The 20,721-nt window shown below is 37.4% G+C and overlaps 1 protein-coding gene across 2 annotated transcripts in view; it reads left to right on the forward strand.

Moving 5' to 3' along the window:
• hspa4a (heat shock protein 4a) overlaps positions 1-19,313 on the forward strand; it is a 26,545-nt gene extending 7,232 nt beyond the window's left edge. The window contains exons 5-20 of one of the 2 annotated variants that reach the window (XM_084136341.1): positions 737-836; positions 1,680-1,813; positions 4,525-4,769; positions 4,905-4,981; positions 7,032-7,183; positions 9,373-9,479; positions 9,566-9,699; positions 10,830-11,011; positions 11,313-11,352; positions 11,395-11,468; positions 13,409-13,564; positions 13,662-13,787; positions 13,883-13,990; positions 14,074-14,193; positions 16,330-16,491; positions 18,398-19,313. In XM_084136341.1, the coding sequence (XP_083992467.1) occupies positions 737-836; positions 1,680-1,813; positions 4,525-4,769; positions 4,905-4,981; positions 7,032-7,183; positions 9,373-9,479; positions 9,566-9,699; positions 10,830-11,011; positions 11,313-11,352; positions 11,395-11,468; positions 13,409-13,564; positions 13,662-13,787; positions 13,883-13,990; positions 14,074-14,193; positions 16,330-16,491; positions 18,398-18,580 (2,100 nt within the window). In that variant the 3' untranslated portion in view covers positions 18,581-19,313. Of the gene's footprint in view, positions 1-736; positions 837-1,679; positions 1,814-4,524; positions 4,770-4,904; positions 4,982-7,031; positions 7,184-9,372; positions 9,480-9,565; positions 9,700-10,829; positions 11,012-11,312; positions 11,469-13,408; positions 13,565-13,661; positions 13,788-13,882; positions 13,991-14,073; positions 14,194-16,329; positions 16,492-18,397 lie in introns of both variants that reach the window. The other variant, XM_084136340.1, reaches the window with a different exon arrangement.
• The last annotated feature ends 1,408 nt before the right edge of the window (positions 19,314-20,721 follow it).

Genomic DNA, 20,721 nt, shown 5'->3' on the forward strand with positions numbered 1-20,721 from the left:
GAGTTCATTAAAGGGTAACTCTTGCCAAAATTTAACCTAGGTTCTTTTTGTTAATCTACCCGAGTCAAACTTTCGTTTAAAAGCATAATTAGAATGGAAACGCCACTTTTAAGATTGCCTTGTGAATGGGAGTGAATGGGGCACTACTATGATAACATCAAAAAGCGCTATTTTTAAAACACTAAGAAGGCTCGACACAACATGAAACTGTGCTGGAAGTATCACCAGGGGCTCTACACATGAACTCCAGCATTGAGAACAGTGTTTGTGTACACAGAGTTTACTAAAAAGAAAGGTTTTGTACGACTCACTTTATCAGTTAGTGTTTCCGGTGTCTGGAATTTTGTCAGTCAAAAGTAGTCGATCTCCAAATGCAATATACTGTATATACTGTATGTGCACGATTGCAGTTGGACCCAAAATACCCAAAGTGTGACCTAACCACGGTGAAAGTGTGCAAACTGGGTTAACTGGAGGTTTACTGAAACTCCTGTACCATTGGCAGATTTTGAAACTCTTATGACAAATATCACTTCACCTCGCATGGGTGATTTTAGCCTCTGATTTTATTGTAAGTTGAGTCAGTTTTTCTGATTCTTGCTCTGATTCATTCTTAGTTACTCAAACTCTCGCCCCAGTAACACTTCTCATGTTATTTTCAGAATATTGCATTGTTTTACCTGTTTGTGTGTGTGTGTGTAATGAATGTGAATGTTTTCCCCATGCCCTTACACAGGTCCCCAGCTTCTTTACTGATGCCGAGAGAAGATCAGTCATTGATGCTGCGCAGATCGCAGGCCTTAACTGTCTCAGACTCATGAACGACACTACTGCAGGTAAAATACTCGTGATGGATTCAGTTCACCCCAAAATAAACCGCCTGTCATTGTTTCCTCCCCTTCCGATTACGCCTGACCTACATAATGGATGGTACATTAGCTGTGTTTCTGTTTCCTTCCAAAGCTGCGAAAATGTAACTTTTGCGAATAAAGAAGTGAGTCAAAGAGAACAAAATCATCACTTCCTGATAAACTAGCGCTAAATATCACTAAGAAAAGTAGGAGAAGCCACTGAATATGATAACTTTGTATATAATAAAGTCTCAGAACGCGTTTTTTGATGTGCATAGAGGAATTTATTCGGTAAATGTGTTTCCATCGTAGTTTATGCGCATGGTTTGATATCAGATTAAAAAAATGATCTGACCCAAACGAGCACACACGTTTTTTTTTTTATGCACAATTTTAGATTTTATACGAATTTTGACGTTTCCCAAAACATAGCTATTGTCAGGCCCCCAAAAGGTAAAAACATATAAGCACATTTAAGTGTTTCCTCATCCTCATACGGCTTCAGAAGTCTTGGATTTTGGTGTATAATAGTTTAGTTTTAGGAACAAACCCAAATAAGTCGTGCCCTTCACTGTAGCTCTCGAATGCTTCGTCGTCTTTACATTCAAAACACTTAAATGATGAGAGCGAACTGTGATTGTCCTCAGCCTAGTTGGTACAACACAAGCAAGGGTTTGTAAATGATGACAAAATTGTCATTTTAGGTGAATCGTCAAGAGTGACAATAATGAGAGTCTAGGAAAAAAGTAATGTTCGTTCTAACAGTTTATACTGCGTTCATGTGTTGTTGTTATAGTACTTATATTGCATGTGTTCCTGTCATCATAGTTGCACTGGCATATGGGATCTACAAACAGGACCTGCCTGCTCCTGAGGAAAAGCCCAGGACTGTGGTGTTTGTGGATGTTGGTCATGCTAGTTACCAGGTCTCTGCATGTGCCTTTAACAAGGGGAAGTTGAAGGTACGTTGTTTTTTTTTTTTTGCTCACATACTTTATAATACACATTAGGGCTGCACAATATATCGAAATTATTGAAATATCGCAAATGTATATATCGCAAATATATGTATCGCAACAGCTTACTGGGGTCATGAACAAAAGACAAAGAGAAAATCACTCGCTGCTCTCGGCTGAATAACTTTTGTAGCTTTAATAAGAATCAGTATATTTAATTCATACAGTGAAAACTAAGCAGTGTTTTATTTTACATTTGATTATTCAGTTTCTGTTGTTAAATAACCCTAATGTAGGATAACCTGAACCCCTAAACCCCTGTGGTTTACACTGATGTTAAAATAACACTTCTTATGCCACAGTAAAACACTGCAGCAAAAAGAATGTGACACAAGTATGTAGGTTATATAATTTTATATTTTAAAGATAATTTGTTTATTTTACACACTTTAAGCATTTTGAGTATCGCATTATTTAATGAGTTATCGCATACTGTATCGCACTTTTCTTCAATATCGTGCAGCCCTAATACACATTTTAGTGTTAATTCTTAACTGATCACAGCATGGTTATCTTCAACTAAGGGTGTGTTCACTATTGGCAGGTTTGGTTCGATTAAAACACATTTACATGCACGCCAACGCGCTGATAACTACCAGAAATCAGTTGATTGAAATAACCTGATTTACTGATTTACATGCAAATTAATAACCTGGCAATGCAAGTACCCACGTTTACTAGCTGTATTAAACAGGTTATTGCCTGGTGGTGACGTCAACACAAGCATCCATCATGTATTTCACTCTGCTTATTATGAGAGTTGTGATGTTAAATAAAGCATTAAAAGCCCCAGAGTATTTCAAAATGTTAGTGGGAAACTTGCGCACTCATTCTCCTCTCGTGTTTGAAGTTTCTTCACGAGCTGAGAACACATTTAACATTCCCCAAGTTTGGGATGTTTTTCTCCTCCCCTACCGCGAGGCACTCGCTGTGTGGCTGGACGCGCTTAAATCTGCTGTATAAGGACGCTTTTCCGTCACGCATCACTTCAATAAGCCGACAGAACGCATGTTAATATGTTTACATGTCAAGAAAAATCGGGGTAATGGGTAAAAATCAAACTGTCAATCGGTTTATGCTTAAGCTTTTATGGCGAGAAAGGAAACTGATTTAACGCGTTTACATGACCACACACGTCAGCTTATTAAGCATCATCAGGTTAAGAACGTGCATGTAAACGCGCTCGCTCTGCGCTCGGTTCATTTGAATAAATGTGAATGCCAATGTTTAATGTGTGTAGAAGTAATTGTTGGACGTTCAACATGCTTCTCTTTGAGTCTTTTTAAAAAAAAAAAACACTGTTTCTAACTTGGCAATATGTTTTAAAAAGAAGTATTATGTGACTCCAGATCGTTAGCCAGTTTACACAGGCATGTCTTGTAGAGCACGATTCTGGATGAGCTGAGAATCACTTTTTTTTTTTTTTTCGAACAGAGATCATGATTCTGAACAGACAACTAACAAAATAAGTCTATAAACTGAATGAATTTTTAAAAAAAGTAATCAGTACAATCGTTATTTAAAAAGTCAAGTTACTTTTAAAAGTTGATTTTACGTATTTGTCAAAGGCGAATCGCTTTCATTTAAAAACGAGAGCATGATCTTTTAACGATTAATCGTGCAGCTCTAATGTCTTGCTGTATTTTGTCTGTAGTGACTAGTGCATTTTTAAAGCTGCAGTCCGTAACTTTTTTGGGGGTTAAATTATCCAAAATAAATGTTTGAGCAAGTACATCACCAGCCAGTGTTCAACACTCTCTGCTTGCCGTAGCTCCATTCAAAACGGTAAGCTTGTAATAATGTTTTTAACTCCAGTGGTACTGGTGGATTTCCGCGGGAAATTCGAGCATGTGTTTGCGTCATTACGTCACATCTCTACACATAAAGAAGAGTCTCGGCTAATCGGCCATGAGTGTGAGGATGGTGGAGGTTTATAGCTGTTTCTCACAGCACTTGATATAATTAAACTTATCAGTTTGATGGCGGATCCAGAAAAGTTCAAACAACAATCAGCAGTGACGACTGGAGATTCACCCGCTGTAAAACGCAAAAGACTTCGGACTTCGGAGTGGCTACAGAAAAAACTGCAACCGGCCCATGAGAAAATCGGGGCATTAAATGTCCCGCAATGCTGATGTTGTTAACATTAACAATTTGAGAACTAAGTAAAATTTGAACGGTTTGACGTGATATGATAAGCGATCGTTAGATTTAATCAGCGTGATTTACTGCAATGCTTTTTCCCCTTAGTTGGTCAGAACAAAAGTGGATGTCAAACTTCCAAAAAGCAGAATCTGTAAATTGCGAACGCCAGTATCCACACCGGCGGCGACTGACAGCCGCACATTCTCCTCAAAACATTGGGTTCATCTGCGCTGTGCCGTGCCGAGGCACAACCCACGTAAAGTTGATAATTCCGCGAATAACTGCAATTGTAGATTTCGAACAGAGATGGAGACAGAGAGGAAAAACTACAGACTCCAGCTTTAAGATGACGTCAAGTCAACATAATTACAATTGACTTGAGAGACCCCTGCGTTCTGTCCAGTTTTTGACCGTACACATGCTATGTGAATGCTATGAAACCGTTTTTAAAGTGTTTAGTTTTGCACATCTCTAATTGTTTTGTTTGTCCGTTTATTGGCTGATTAATGCAGGTTCTGGGTTCTGCGTTTGACCCTGAGCTGGGAGGTAAAGACTTCGATGAGGTGCTGGTCAAATACTTCTGTGAGGAGTTTGCTCAGAAGTACAAGCTGGACGTGCGATCGAAGCCCCGCGCTCTGGTGCGACTCTACCAGGAGTGCGAGAAACTCAAGAAGCTCATGAGCGCCAACTCCTCCGACCTGCCGCTCAACATCGAATGCTTCATGAATGACATCGATGTCAGCAGCAAACTCAACAGGTTAGCAATCCAGGAGCTAAATCGGGCGCTCGATGTCAGCGGAGTAAATTAGAAACTGAGCAGTGAAGGGGAAATGAGAGGTTACTTTGTTAAAATACCAGGTCTAATAATATCCTGATGACTCTTCTGTTCCAGAGCCAAGTTTGAGGAGCTGTGTGCAGGGCTGTTGACCCGGGTGGAGAATCCTCTGCGCAGCATCATGGAACAAACCAGTGAGTACACACGCTTTTCCTGGGGCTTTCCCGCTCGCCACAGAGTGATGGAACCATAGACTGGGAAAAAAGATGGACGACGCACCTTCTTTTTTTTTATTAATGCCAAAAATGAAAATGTAACAAGTACATAACAACAGGAATAATAAAAAAAACAAGACATAGATCACGAAAAATATATAAACAAAATAGAGTGCCAGAGGGAAGAAAAATAAAATAAAATTATACAAGGTTAAACATTGAAAGCAATCTTTGACTTTTCAAAGACTTTTTGTTTTTTATGCCCATCAAAGACAAAACATAGGAATTATAGTCTACTAAAAAAATAGACAGTAAAGGGATCTTACCCAAAAATTTGCATTTGTGAATAAACAATTTACCAAGAATCATAAACAAATTAACAACGTACTGAATATGAGAATTTGGATTATGATAAAGAAAAATAATACTAAAGGTGTTAATACATATTTTGGCATTTCTGAGAGATAGGTACATAACTCATTCCAAAAAGCTTTAACACAAACACATTCACAAAAAAGATGCACAATTGTCTCTTCAACATCACAGGAAGTACATTTATCTTCTATGTTTTGGATATACTTATTGAGTACGCTATTACAGGGGTAACATCTATGTAGTATTTTAAATGTAACTTCTTTTATCTTGTTTGTTAACAAATATTTGTGTGGAAGAGACCAGACCACTCTCCAATTAATATTGTATAACGCCATCCACTTGAAAGATGATACTGGAATAGATTTTCTGTTCATAAGATTACGAACAAAATGGTTATTGAATTTGTCATCAGTAATCAAAATCCCTTCAATTGAAAGACGACGCACCTTCACTCTCTTCCATTGGGGAAAAGTGAAGCCGCCAAAGTCCCAATATGGCACTGACATCTTGCGCAGATTTGGGACCCGTTAAGCGTAAAGTGGAGCCGCGATATCAAGGTCCCGCCCTCTCGCAGGAATGGTTTACTGTTGAACAACTCATTATGTCGTGTGAAATAAACAGTTATGGAAATATAGAAATTAAAGCTGAAGCTCCGATCTCCTCCCGAAAATCCCCAAAAATGTGCGTTGGCGCCTCAGTGGCTATACTTCGTTTAGAGAAGCTGTCAATCATGATGTCACACTCCCGTTTTTATAGCATCAAATAACTAACTAAGATCAAACTTAAAAAAAAAAAAACACTTAAACTTACATCAGCGTGGTTAAAAACTACCTAAAATGACAGAAAACATCTTTGGACAATTTGTTATTTCATTTAGTTTAGTCAAGTCCATTACATTACATGGAGAGGGCAGGGTTTATGAGCTATACTGGGACTGAGACACTTTACAGCACTATTGCGGCACGCTTGGGTAAGGGTGGGCGATATGGCAAAAATATCATATCACAGTTTTTTTTTCAGGAGATTCACGATTTTATCACGATTCTTTTTGCATGTTGGTTTTACTATTTTGCAAGTGACTGGGTATTACAGCCAAACTAATGTCCCTATTTTAAAAACAAAGCCTTACAAGGTAACAAAATATAAAAAGAATGGCAGACATTTATTAAAAAATAAGAACAAAGATACATATAACATACACAACTTAATATACAAATGAAATAAACAGTGCTTTATATTTTCAGCTACAGTAGGTGTATTTAACAGTAGCACTCAAGAAAGAAATTAAATGAACAAATATTAAAATAAAACTATACGGACTTTACTGTATAAATTATACATTGATTCTTATTAAAGCTACTTATAAAGTTCTCAGTCAAGAGCAGTGAGTGATTTTTCTCTTAGTTTTTTGTTGTTTTATTAACATTAAAGGGATAGTTTCCCCAAAAATGTCATCATTTACTCTCTCAAGTTGTTTGAAACCTGAATAAGTTTCTTGACAGAACTTTGACAGAACTGCAACTGAGAAAGTACACTGTAGATACTATGATATTTCTTCAAAAGCAGATCGTGGAGACATTTTAATCGCACACGATCAAAATACGTGATCTCGCACACGTCTAATGGAACGTTGTTTTTTTCCTCCTACAACCAGGGCTGAAGAAAGAGGACATCTATGCGGTGGAGATCGTCGGCGGCGCCTCCAGGATTCCAGCCATCAAAGACAAAATCAGCAAGTTTTTCGGAAAGGAGCTGAGCATGACGCTGAATGCGGACGAGGCCGTGGCCAGAGGGTGTGCACTGCAGGTTAGTGCGTCACGCGTTTGTTTCTCCATGGCAGTGGTTACACAAAGAAAATGCTGAGTTTTGCCATTCAACCGTGCATGTATTTCTATCAGGCAAAATGCCACTTCTAATGTAAAAACTGGAAAATGATAGTGCCATAAAAGGTCAAACAGGATAAGAAATCCACTTTTACACTCCATTTCTGTTAAAATGACAAATAAATGCATACTCAGAGAGCGCTTCATGAGATATGTTTGATTATACCATCTGGATGCTCATAATTGATCGGGTGAATGCACGTTTCACACAGCTTATTGTACAGGTGATTTTAAACGTTGTTCTAAACTGCCGCTGCATTACACACACACACACACACACACAGACAGTAGCGCAGAAATATATTGTAAACTCTGTTCTGTGATTTATCAATAAAATCTGTTAGAAACTGAAAAGTTATAGCATTTATTTCTTAGTAACTAAAACCCACAGCTTCACTATTGGTAGAGAGACACTGCCAGGTGCCGTTCATACGCGATCGCTCTCTAACACACTAATGCATTCATATAAATATAATATTTACTGTGCTACTTTATAAAGTTATATTTCTCACAGAAATCTGATAAAAATACAAAAGAACTGATAAAAATCGGCTGTTATGTAGGAGCAGACATCAACTCTACTTTAATCACATAAATGTCGACTTTAAAAAATATGAAGTCATTCAACCCCTAATATATATATATACATATACATATACATATACATATATATATATATATATGTATGTATATGTATGTATGTGTATATGTATTAGGGCTGTCAACGAATATTCTAAATTCGAATATATATTCGAATAGTTTTAAAAAACAGAAATTCGAACGTGAAAATGAATATTACTTATATTATGAATATACTAGTGTTATGAGCTAATCTGTTTTTAAAGATAAAACTCTTTACATTCGATTTTCATGAAAACGCATCGCAGGGAACGATCGACTCGGTAACCATGTGTTAATTACCCCAGGTTCATTTTTCACTGGATTTGTCCTTTAAATTGCTTGCACAAAACTCTTGATCAGCACTCAACATGTGCTTATTGTTGTTGTTAATTTAAACCGTTATGCGCAGAGAGAGCGTGAGCGCGAGGGCGAGAGAGGGAGAGAGGGAGAGAGAGTGAGGTCTGTGGTCTTGGCCATTAGTTTATTTACTTGGTTTTGTGTTGGTAATACATTGTCAAATATGTTTAAACTTAAATTAACTACCTATACAAGTAGTTATGTCTCTTTGTATTAATTTGTCCTGTTATTGACGTAATGCGCGTCATTGACAAAATGCGCAACCAGATGTTTGAATAGTTCGAATATTCATGTGTTTTTTAGAGGGAATATTCGAACGTCATTTTTGAGCAATTTTGACAGCCCTAATATGTGTATATATATATATATGAGATACCACCAAATCAACTTATGTTGGTAAAATGGCACAGCTTTTTAAATATCTGAACATCTGAACATGAATATCAAGCATTATATTATGATAATCAAGCACTATTTATTGATAGAACTTTAGTCATTAGAACTAAAACTTGGTAACATGTATGAATGCATATTTGTCATTTTAGCTGAACTTATGACTTATATTGTTGGTCAATCAGTGTTTCTGTAAAAAAAAAAAATAGATCATAGTAATAGATAATAGTAATTATTATAAAAAGATAATAATACTACTAATAACAATATGAACCGCACTAAGGATTGATGAGCCGCTGGGTTCATGAATGTTCATCACTTTATAAGCGTTCGCTCAAACTGCTGAATTTGCTGAAATCAAAACGGGGGCGGTAATAGATGAGCGCCAGCCAATGAGATTTGCGCATTTGTTCCTCCCACTACCGGAGAAACCGGCATATCTTCTGCTTGCTCTTAAAAGATGAGTAATTCCAGATCAACTGCTGTTTTGACGGGAAAATGCAACAAAGAATATCGTTTACATATATTTATTACAATATTGCGTTTTGTAAAAGTGATGTTTTTCAAATTGCTTTGGACCATTGACACAAATTTCTGATTATAATTTTATAAATGTTATTCTTATGACTTGTTATGCTAGTGTTATCTTGTGTAGTTTATTCCCCTATCCACTTCTCATGATGTCATCCTGCAGTGTTTCCCAGTGATTCCAACTAACTTGATTGTTTTGTTTTTCCTCAGTGTGCAATCCTGTCGCCCGCCTTTAAAGTGCGTGAGTTTTCCATCACAGACGTGGTGCCGTACCCCATCTCTCTGAAGTGGACCTCAGCCGCTGATGAAGGCGTCAGGTGCGTTCTTGGCTCTCTGCGTGACATGATTAACTCATTAAAGGGTTAGTTCACCATTGTAATAGTCATGCTGTCTTGCACTGCAGTGATTGCGAAGTGTTCCCGAAGAACCACGCCGCACCGTTCTCTAAAGTGCTGAGTTTCTACCGGAGGGAGCCCTTCGCTTTGGAGGCCTACTACAACAATCCTAAAGAGTTGCCGTATCCCGATCCCACCATAGGTGTGTTGGGAATGCTCTTTGCTTTGCTTAACTGGATTTTAGCACAGTAACACTTCAGTGAATGCATTACAGTAGTCCACACATTTCCTTAAGAAGCTTCTCTCAAAAGCTAAAACTGTAAAATTCCGAAGTTTAATTCCAATAGTTCAAATTATGTTATAGTTTTTCTATTAAACCAGCTAAAAAGACTCTGTGTTGTAGCATATGTTGCATAAGTGCATTTATTCAGTAAGCAAACTCACAAACAATATATTCCGTCACTGAGAAGGTCTGATTGCAGTTTTAGTTGCTGCAAACGGCACACGTGGCCTTGTGCAGGAACACAGGCGATCATACTTAAAGTGCCCCATTATGCTTTTTCTAATATTACCTTTCATTAAATATAGCTGTTGGTGAATGTAAAGGTCTGCAAAGTTTTAAGATCAAAGAGCAGGATAAATAAATGTATTGTCTCCTAAAAGAAAGAATTAATTCTTAACTCCCCAAACAAGTTGTCAGCAATGTCGGTCTCACTTCTTGTTACAAACCTACGTAACAATGAAACTAATTTACATAATGCCAGCCTATGGCTGCCCGTGAACAACCTCTACTTTGCCCCGCCCTCAAACACTGTAGTTGTAGCTGAGACTGGAAGAGGCGCTACGAAAGCAAACTTGCTCCACTTTGAACTTCAAAAGGATGAGGACTTGCGCTGGAATTGATACAGTAAAACTGACGCCATCGTTACTGTTCGTATCACTGTGTATTAGTGCTAAGCCTCCAAAGCTGAAATTCAGATATGGTAATAGGCATTTTGTTTCCGACGCATGCTGTAAGCAGTCATCTGACCAATCACAACAGACTGGGTCATCTGACCAATCAGAGCAGAGTAGACCAATCACAACAGACTGGGTCATCAAAAAGAAGTGGTTTGGAGAGACTCTATCTTCAAACGTTTTTCAGACTTTTTAAGAAATTAGGTAATGCTGCAATGTATATGATGAGAAAATGAAAGTGTTTTTTGACTTGATGCATTATAGGAGACTCCAAAACAAAATTAGGAACCTTTAAAATAGCATAATAGGGGCACTTTAATTGAGACAACCTGATTAATTGTGCTTCCCTACTGAGTAATATGTGCCTGTCCACAGGCCAGTTTAACGTGCAGAAGGTGGTTCCTCAGCCGTCGGGCGAGAGCTCGAAGGTGAAGGTGAAGGTGCGTGTGAATGTTCACGGGGTGTTCAGTGTGTCCAGCGCCTCCCTGGTGGAGGTCCTGAAAACTGCAGAGGGGGAGGAACCCATGGAGACGGACACTCCAGCCAAAGAGGACGAGGTAAAGACGTCACTGTGCTCACGGTCACCCTACATCTGACATCAGCCTGATCTTAAACGAGCAATAGCTCTAAAAACAGTTTAACTTTTGACCGGTGTGTGAAAAAGTTAATTTCAAACCCTGGTGATAACCATAGCTATCGTGAAATGCGAAAACTAACGTTTCTAAGGTTCTCAAAATGTCAATCACTGTAAGATTGGGTTTGTAGAAACTAGAAGCTTCTCTTTGTTGTGTACACATGCGTAACGCTAACTTTTGCCTCCCTGAGCTCAACATGTATGTGATTTATTGCTCCTTAAAGAACAAGATGCACGTGGATCAAGAAGCACATAAGGGTCAAGGTGATGCACATAAGGGTCAAGGTGATGCACAGAAGGGTCAAGGTGATGCACAGAAGGGTCAAGGTGATGAACAGAAAGAACATGCTGACAAGAAATCAGACACTGAAGACATGGAGGTGTGTGAACACACTTGCACACCAACACCATATATTAGTATATGTATATATTACACCTCGGTATTGAAGTCACGGTTCGGTACGGGTTCGGTACAGCAGGGGGGAGAAAACTAAACACAAAATTGCTTCTTTTTTTTTCTTAAATTAAACTGTTTTTCAAATAAATGTGTATATATGTTTAAATTAAATCTAAAAAAAGATCTTAGCTAATGCTGTAAACTATATAGGGAGCCCTTAATTACACATTACTAAAATATTAAAGGGTACATTTAACAACAGAGCCCAAATTATTAAATTCAGTCGCTATTTATTTTAGATATAATGACCAACGCTCAAAAAAAAACACGTACTGTAAATTGCACACAAGGCAGGTTTAGCATTAACTTCTAAATCTAATTATAAAGTTAATTTTCTACTTCAATTTATTTTTGAAATATAATCATTTACACAGTGGCTGTCACAACATGTTTTCATGACAAATTTATTTAAACATACATTAAATAATCAAGACATTACTAACAGGTTAAGTAAATATAATGAATAGGCTAATATAGTGCATATACGAAATGCTTCTCTCTAGAGTTCATTTCTCAAGCAAACTACTCTGCTGTCGACACTAAATGCCTGAGGTAAAGGTAATGCTACGTGAGATCTTATTCTCAAGGTATTTTATTGATATCTTTCCACAGTTGAAACACTGGTTGAGACAGTGATCATTGTCTCTGTTACACCCCTACCAAATATACAAAATTACAACAAATGCAAAAGTATTTAAAAGCATGGATTTCAAAATGACCGCATTGTCAGCTTCCAGGTCCATATTCAGTCGAGGTCGAATGATAGTATATTGGAAAATATGGCAGATTTATCTCAGATCGTCAATTGTATGAACATGCAAAATGAATAATAACTTTCCAAGTAATGTAAAATGGTCCACTTTCACATCAATGACAAAAGATATGGGAGCTTTTTCCCACTGCTCTACAACACTTACAGGAGTAGCTCACTTCAGAAGTAAAATTTCCTGATCATTTACTCACCCCCACGTCATCCAAGATGTTCATGTCTTTCTTTCTTCAGTAGGAAAAGAAATGAAGGTTTTTGAGGAAAACATTCCAGGATGTTTCTCCATATAGTGACTTCAATGGGGTCCAACGGGTCGAAGGTCCAGATGTGAGTTTCAGTGCAGCTTCAAAGTCTCGACACGATCCAGCCGAGGAATAAGAGTCTGATCTAGACAAACCAGCGGACATTTTTTTTATACACTTTTTAATGTCAAATGCTCGTCTTGCACTAGCTGTGATGCGCCACACATTACGTAATCACATTGAAAGGTCGGGCGTGACGTAGGGGGAAATACCGACCTAGTGTTTACAAAGCCAATGTGCAAAGACTATGTCAAACGGCCTTTCCAAAAAAATAAAAGGTAAAACAACGATGTTGGATGATTTTGAAGTTGGAGGAAAAAATGAGATGGAGTTTAAAAAAATTAAATCGTTTTTTGTTGTCCGGTTACCGCCTGACGTTTCCAATGTGATTACTTAATGTGTGGCGCATCGCAGAGCTAGTTGTAAGACAAGCATTTGTGATTACAAGGTATATAAATGTTTATCTATTTTAGAAAATGACCAATGGTTTGTCTAGATAAGCCTCTTATTCCTCGGCTGGGATCGTGTCGAGACTTTGAAGCTGCACTGAAACTCACATTTGGACCTTCCAAAGTCGAAAAGAAATGAAGGTTTTTGAGGAAAACATTCCAGGATTGTTCTCCATATAGTGACTTCAATGGGGTCCAACGACTTTCTTTCAACGACTGAAGAAAGAAAGACATGGACATCTTGGATGACGTGCGGTCAAGTAAATTATCAGGGCATTTTAATTCTGAAGAAATTCCTTTAATGTTCTCATTGGAAATTCACTGTGACCATAATCACTTTTAGACTGCACCAGAAGACAACAAACAGGAGAAGAAGAACGATCAGCCTCCGCAGGCCAAGAAAGCCAAAGTGAAAACAAAGATTGTGGATCTGCCCATCGAGAACAGTCTACAGTGGCAGCTGGCCAGCGACATGCTCAATCTGTTCGTGGAGAACGAGGTATGAAAGCATTGAAACTGCACCACGGTGATCAGCTCCCCGGATGAATCTTCTGTGGGAGAAATCCCAGGGTCTGACTCTGTGTTCTTGCCTACAGGGGAAGATGATAATGCAGGACAAGCTGGAGAAGGAAAGGAACGATGCAAAGAATTATGTGGAGGAATATGTTTATGAAATGAGAGACAAACTGCATGGAGTGCTGGAAAACTTTGTCAGTGAGGCTGTGAGTGTCTGCATGTGTTTTGTTTATTCATAAAGATACCTATGCAACTTATAACTGATGGTTTTTTATTAATTAAGCAATGTTTTTCAATTCAGGAACGAGATTCTTTCTCCTTAAAACTGGAGGACACTGAAAACTGGCTGTATGAAGAAGGAGAGGACCAACAGAAGCAAGTATACATTGATAAACTGGCAGAGTTGAAGGTAAACGTGCATGTTGATTTGTTCAAATTTGAACCTGTTGGAAAGAATGAATGAATGAACAAACAAAATCTCTTTCTTCCTAGAAACTGGGAGAGCCTATTCAAAACCGATACTTTGAGAACGAGGAGCGGCCAAAAGCGATGGAAGAGCTCGGAAGGCAAATCCAGCAGTACATGAAAGTTGTCGAGGCTTACAAGGCAAAGGTAATCAATTGTCAAGTCAATAGGGGTGTGACGATACACTTGGATCACGAGACAAAGATATTTTATCTTTAATGACAAAATATGACTGGAAAAATCTCAAAAAATCATGAAATGCAAAACAATGTGGTAATAAAAATAGACTGAAGTGAATACCCTTTAAGGGTCATGAAACCCCCCTCTTTCAGCTCAAGTCTAGCTCACAATCTTTTTGAAAAATGCAACTTAATTGGGCGTGGTGGCTGTGAGAAGAAGGGAGGGGTAAAAGCCAGTGGCCCATGCATATCGACTGTCACTAAAAATCAGTGGTAAAACGTGAGGAAATGCTAGATTTTTTATAGCTGGCAAAGGTAAAGTCTAATGAAATACACTGACACCTTATTTTTGTCCTTTCAAAAGTAACTGTATGCCCTGTTACACATATTAGCCTACTACAGTAATCATAATTCTATTTAAAACATATAAATGTACATGCATATGTATAATTATGCCATTATAAAATATATATATATATATATATATATATATATATGGTGTCATGAATAATTAAGAGGCAGTGTCTTCTCATTGGATAAGAAAACTCGCACCGATGAGTCATCAAAGTACTATAGTGCTCTGATGAAGATTTTAAACCTGGAAGACGAAAATAGCGAAAAAAAACTAAAATTTAACCATTTTCCCCCTACTATTAAATCTAACAGATGCTAACATTGTCTTCAATGGTGTTCAACACACATACCCCTGTTAAAATCTCAGAAAATTTGGTTTAGGGTTTCATGACCCTTTAAAAAGACTTGAAGTACATGTATACTAACAATGAGGCAATAATAACTGATTCAAAATAATAATAATCAAAAGCTAGTAGTAATCATATGGTTTTACTGAACAACACTATTAAATACATAATGTAATATACTATAAACAATGAACTTATGTGCATTATGTATTATAACAAAGGCCAGCAAGAGGGTGCAAACGGCCTGGTGCTGTTACTAGGGTTGGGAATCGAAACTCGAATACTTGAGGTCAGGAGTCAGGAGTACTAGTTATAAAATTAATTTCGATTCCTCTTATCGAATCCTTTATCGATTTCGACTCTCTCGCTGTTTTCTGTGCTGCAGGAGTGTGTGTATTGGATCTGTGCAGCTCTTAAAGTGACAGCAGCCTAATATTCCTGCTGTCGTCTCTATAATAACACTAATCAAACAACAAAAGACAAAGAGAAAATTCACTCGTTCTCGACTGAATAACTTTTGTAACTGTGTTTGTAATGTATATTTTATCTATAAAGTGCAGTGTTATTTTACATTTGATTAGTGACATTTCTGAAGTAAACTAATCTCATTTTAGTTCTACATAGATTCAGTTCATTTCAATAAAGTGTTGATGTTGTAAAGTTAGATTCAGTTCAGCTCATCCGTTAGTGTTAGTGCAGTTAAGGCGAGACACTACAGGCAAAAACTGTGGGGGTTTTTCATCCATCTGTCAATTTTGAGATTTTGGGCTTTTCATAAAGTGTTTTTTCAGACTAGTGGACAGAAAAATACACTTTTAACTGTATCTTTTAGAGCACTTTGTCTATTTGTGTCTGTAGATTTCAATTACAGTAAATATCTTTAAAGGCCGTTTTCTCAAAATGAGCTTTTCCTCCTACATTGAGCCAGAAATCTCCACTCGAGTAACACTTACATTCACCAAACTTTACAGTTTTATTCATATATTCTGAAGGTTTTTACTGAGGGGTTTGTTCATATATAATTATCCTGATTTTATTCAACATTTTATTCCAAAATAAATGGCGAAAATATATTTATTTTTGGCTGTTGACGGTATTTTTAATTTGTGGAGTGATAAATAGAGATATCCAGAATCCCCTCTGTAAAAACCTTTGACTCTAATATTTAAAAAAATGAAACAAGAATTTTGAACCTGACTTTATCCATTGTTCAGATTTTTGTTCAAGAAATGTATGCAAATTAGTGCATATTTAATTAGATCACGCCCAATTTGCATATTTAAACGTACAATTACAGAAAACACCTGGGGTGTCTCGCCTTAAACTGATAATATTGCTGAGTAATCATTGTCTTTTAAACCCCAGTTGTAAGATTTGCATTGATCCCGTTTCTGTAAACTCAGGATGAGCTGTATGATCATCTGGAGGAGCTGGAGATCATGAAGGTGGAGAAGCAGGTGAATGAAGCCATGACCTGGATGAACAACAAAATGAACCTGCAGAGCAAACAGAGTCTCAGCCAGGACCCAGCGGTTAAAGCCCAAGAGATTCAGGCCAAAACCAAGGTACAAACTTCACGAAACTGAATTAGGGATAAGCATTTTTCAGAAGTATTGTATTCAAATATTTGGGCTCATAAAAATGTAATATTCAAATATTCGTTTATTTAAAGCTGCAGTCCGTAACTTTTTTGTGTTAAAAATTATCCAAAATAAATGTTTGAGCAAGTACATCACCAGCCAGTGTTCAACACTCTCTGCTTGCCGTAGCTCCATTCAAAACGGTAAGCTTGTAATAATGTTTTTAACTCCAGTGGTACTGGTGGATTTCCGCGGGAAATTCGAGCATGTGTTTGCGTCATTACGTCACATCTCTACACATAAAGAAGAGTCTCGGCTAGTCGGCCATGAGTGTGAGGATGGTGGAGGTTTATAGCTGTTTCTCACAGCACTTGATATAATTAAACTCGTCAATTTGATGGCGGATCCAGAAAAGTTCAAACAACAATCACCGCAGTGCCGACTGGAGATTCACCCGCTGTAAAATGCAAAAGACTTCAGACTTCGGAGTGGCTACAGAAAAAAAGAGACTGCAACCGGCCCATGGGGAAACAAGGTTAAATATCGGAAGGGCATTAAATGTCACGCAATGCTGATGTTGTTAACATTAACAATTTGAGAACTAAGTAAAAAAACTTCCAAAAAGCAGAATCTGTGATTGCGAACGCCAGTATCCACACCGGCGGCGACTGACAGCCGCACATTCTCCTCAAAACATTGGATTCATCCGCGCTGTGCCACGCCGAGGCACAACCCACGTAAAGTTGATAATTCCGCGAATAACTGCAATTGCAGATTTAGAACAGAGATGGAGACAGAGAGGAAAAACTACGGACTGCAGCTTTAAGATGACGTTTAACAAGAAAGACATTATTTTTTTAAGTGCATTTCTGAACAAGCTCACGATTAGTTGAAAACATTAAAGAATATGTGTAAACAAAAAATATAAAGAACAAAAACATTTAAGCTCAAGCAGCGGGAACGGAAAAAAAACGCTAATAATGCAGACTGCGTCAATTATTGTGTATGTGAAGTTTTAGCTATAGTTTTAGCTATTTTTATATCGCATGTTAAAGTTGTCACTTTTTGAGGGTGAGCAAAAACGCACCGTTTTTGTGTCTGTCCCTTTAAATGCAAATGAGCCTCTGCTCCCGGCACAGTGGGCGGAGCTTCAACAGCTCATGTCCTGAAACTTTCAAGAACTTTTAGCCCTTTATGTTCAAACCGGAGTCAGAAAGATGGAGAGACTCAAGAAGTGACAACATTTCTGAATGGTTAGTTGATGAATTTATGTAGCTGATGTGTAGTTCTTCTAGTCATTGATTAGCATATTCTGTCATGATAATCTATAAATTGTGTTCCGGGGGCGGAGTTTATGTAAATTTTAGGGTTGGTGATGTCACTAAGCCGGGAGGAATGTCGTGTAGTCTCTACCAGCCGTTTGTTGTAGCCCTTAAAAAAACATTTATTTGGTTCAAAGGTTTTTTTATTGAATGACAACTTTGCAAAAACAATTACTATACAAAGGAATATACATTTTGTTTTTGGAATATTAAAAAACGATTTATTTAAAAGAAAATATCTCCCTTTGCTTTGAACTTTGAGCGCTGTAACTTTGCAGATGTTGTTTATGCTCAAACAGCAACATTACACACTAACTAAAGTTAGAAAAGTGAAATAATAATCAACCACCCCTTTAACACGCTCCACAGCGCCACCCAGTGCATTTTATTATAACGGCGAGTTAGTGATTGGGATTTATCATGGATTCACTGCATTTACGGCCAGCAAAGCAACGTTGTAAAATACGAATAGTATTTTATGTTTTGAATAATAATTACAGATCAAAAATTTGAATATTCTTGCACACCCCTAGTCTGAACCTTCTATCTGCAACTTTTCTGTTATACAGGAGCTGTATTCTTCTTGTAATCATATCGTCAGCAAACCTAAGCCCAAAGTGGAGCCTCCAAAGGAGACGGCAGCCGAACAGAACGGTCCCGTTAATGGACAGGGGGATTCAGAGACCCAGCCGGAGAAGAGCCGAGTCCCAGAAACACCAGACGCCAAACTCCCTGAGATGGACATTGACTAACTCCTCTTATACGCCTCTGCGTTCGGATTAAAAAACATTACCCAATCCAGCAAATGTTCTCTTGCTCTTGGTGGCATGTTTCTTTCTTTGTGCTTCACTGTTTAAAAAAATAATATTTTTTGTAACTGGGAACAAAACCTGTAACATGTATAGGAAGAGAACTTGTCTTTGTTGCTTCCCCCCACCCCCCGTTTCCTGGGAAAAAAAAGGCTTTCGGGATTATAAAGTGAGATGAGCTTGTTTAGTGAAAACATGTTTCTGTTCTATTCTACTATTGGGAAAGTTTATTGGCATTGAAAATTAGTTGCGTTTCAAACGTGAGATTCTTGATGAAGTTTCCAGACATCAGAAGCACTGAAACAGAGGAGGAAGAACCTGAAGATTTCTCGAGGCAGAGGCGACGAGCTGCACTGGATGTTAACGTAGAGTTACTGTTATGCAGTATTTGGTTGTAAAAGGTGCGTCATTCTGTGGCCACTTTTGGGTTTAGCTATGTTTGTTTTACTTTTACTTTTCTACTCTGCAACCTGTGTGAATGATGGAGACCATGCTTTGGTGTCCATCCAGTCATAAATAATGATGAGAATTATAAATAAACCATTCGTTTTGGTATACAGACAAGGATTTATTGGAATGTATAACTCTTATGAGATATTGGATGTACATACTGGTTCACTGTTAGTGTAATTAATATTGTCAGTTTACTGAGTTGAAATAAAATCATGTGGAGGTATTTTGAGCCGTTTGCTGAAGTGGAAATGCAAAAGGTACAAAAACCTTATGACATGTCACCAAAAGAATTATACAATACATACATAGAATACCTAAAATAATTTATATAAATTATAAAATTGTAATCAACTTTTAACTGTCCAAAAGTATGCATCTTAACTAAGCAGTCAAATATGTATTTATACTGTGTGAATTTTAAAGTCCCCCTGTTGTCAATAATTTTATCCCATAAAACTCATCTTTGATCACCAAAATGACATATTTAAACGTTTTTTCCTTGAAAAAAAAATCTTCATGCCTTAAAATATCTTGAATGTAACTCGACACCCTTGCCTCATTTAGTATACGTGGTTCTATGAATATGCAAATGAGCCCCGCCTCCACTCACTCACTCAACTCAGAGATCCACTGGTTGATGATCACACGTTGATCTGATTGGTTACAAGGTAGTTTGTGACGTCAGAAACACCAGCGATTTCAAAGCGTGTTTTTGAGACTGTCTTTGGTTCACTGCAGTTTTAAGGAGGAAATACTCAGCAATGGTGTCGACTTATGAATGTACACATGGTTTGTCTTAAAGCATATTAAAAACACCACATAGACATATAAACAACATTAAAAACTGGATTTTCACCACAGGGAGACTTTAAGACATTGTAAGAAATTGGTCCCTTTAAAAACATCAGTTAATACACTATCAGAAAATACAATTCATACACAATAGGCTATTTATAAGCACTTTCTCACAAACGCATCATTTTCAGATACAACTGCCTAAAAGACGTTTTTTACTTTTTAAAGTACTGCATTATTGATACTTAAGTACATTTTCATTGTCACTGAATTATTAGTATGTTTTTTTTTTTTTTTTTTTTTTTTTTTTTGTGTGCTGATTTCATTATTGTAAAATAACTTAAAAAAAATGCTTAACAGGTTGGACAAAGTACCCAAGATCGCATTTAACAATATTTGTGTGAGAAAAAGTGTATTTTTTTCTTTTAAATACCGTTTTGAATTTAATATATACTTCCCTCGTGGCGACGACATCGTATGACGTCAAGGTCATCGATCGTCGTGTATATTGTTTTCCGGCGGAAGTGCCTCACGAGGGAAAATGATGATTTAAAAATAAATTACTGGGTATAAATGCATATAGTCAGCCTGAATATGTTAGCCAATATCGTATTTGAGTGTTATGTGGGTGAAATCGATTGATTTCAAAAAATAAAATGTGTTTCCCTGGTAGGGACGATATCGGATGACGTCACGTCCATCGATCGTCGTGTGGACTGTTGTTTGAAATAGAGACTAGAAGTGCCACATTTTCTTTTGTTAGTGGTTTTACATGGCCAGACCACCACAGTTCTTCTAAATATATATGGATAATTCTTCTAAGGAAAATACCACCT

Source organism: Abramis brama (assembly GCF_963993115.1).
Source record: "Abramis brama genome assembly, chromosome: 15".
NCBI lineage: Eukaryota > Metazoa > Chordata > Actinopteri > Cypriniformes > Leuciscidae > Abramis > Abramis brama.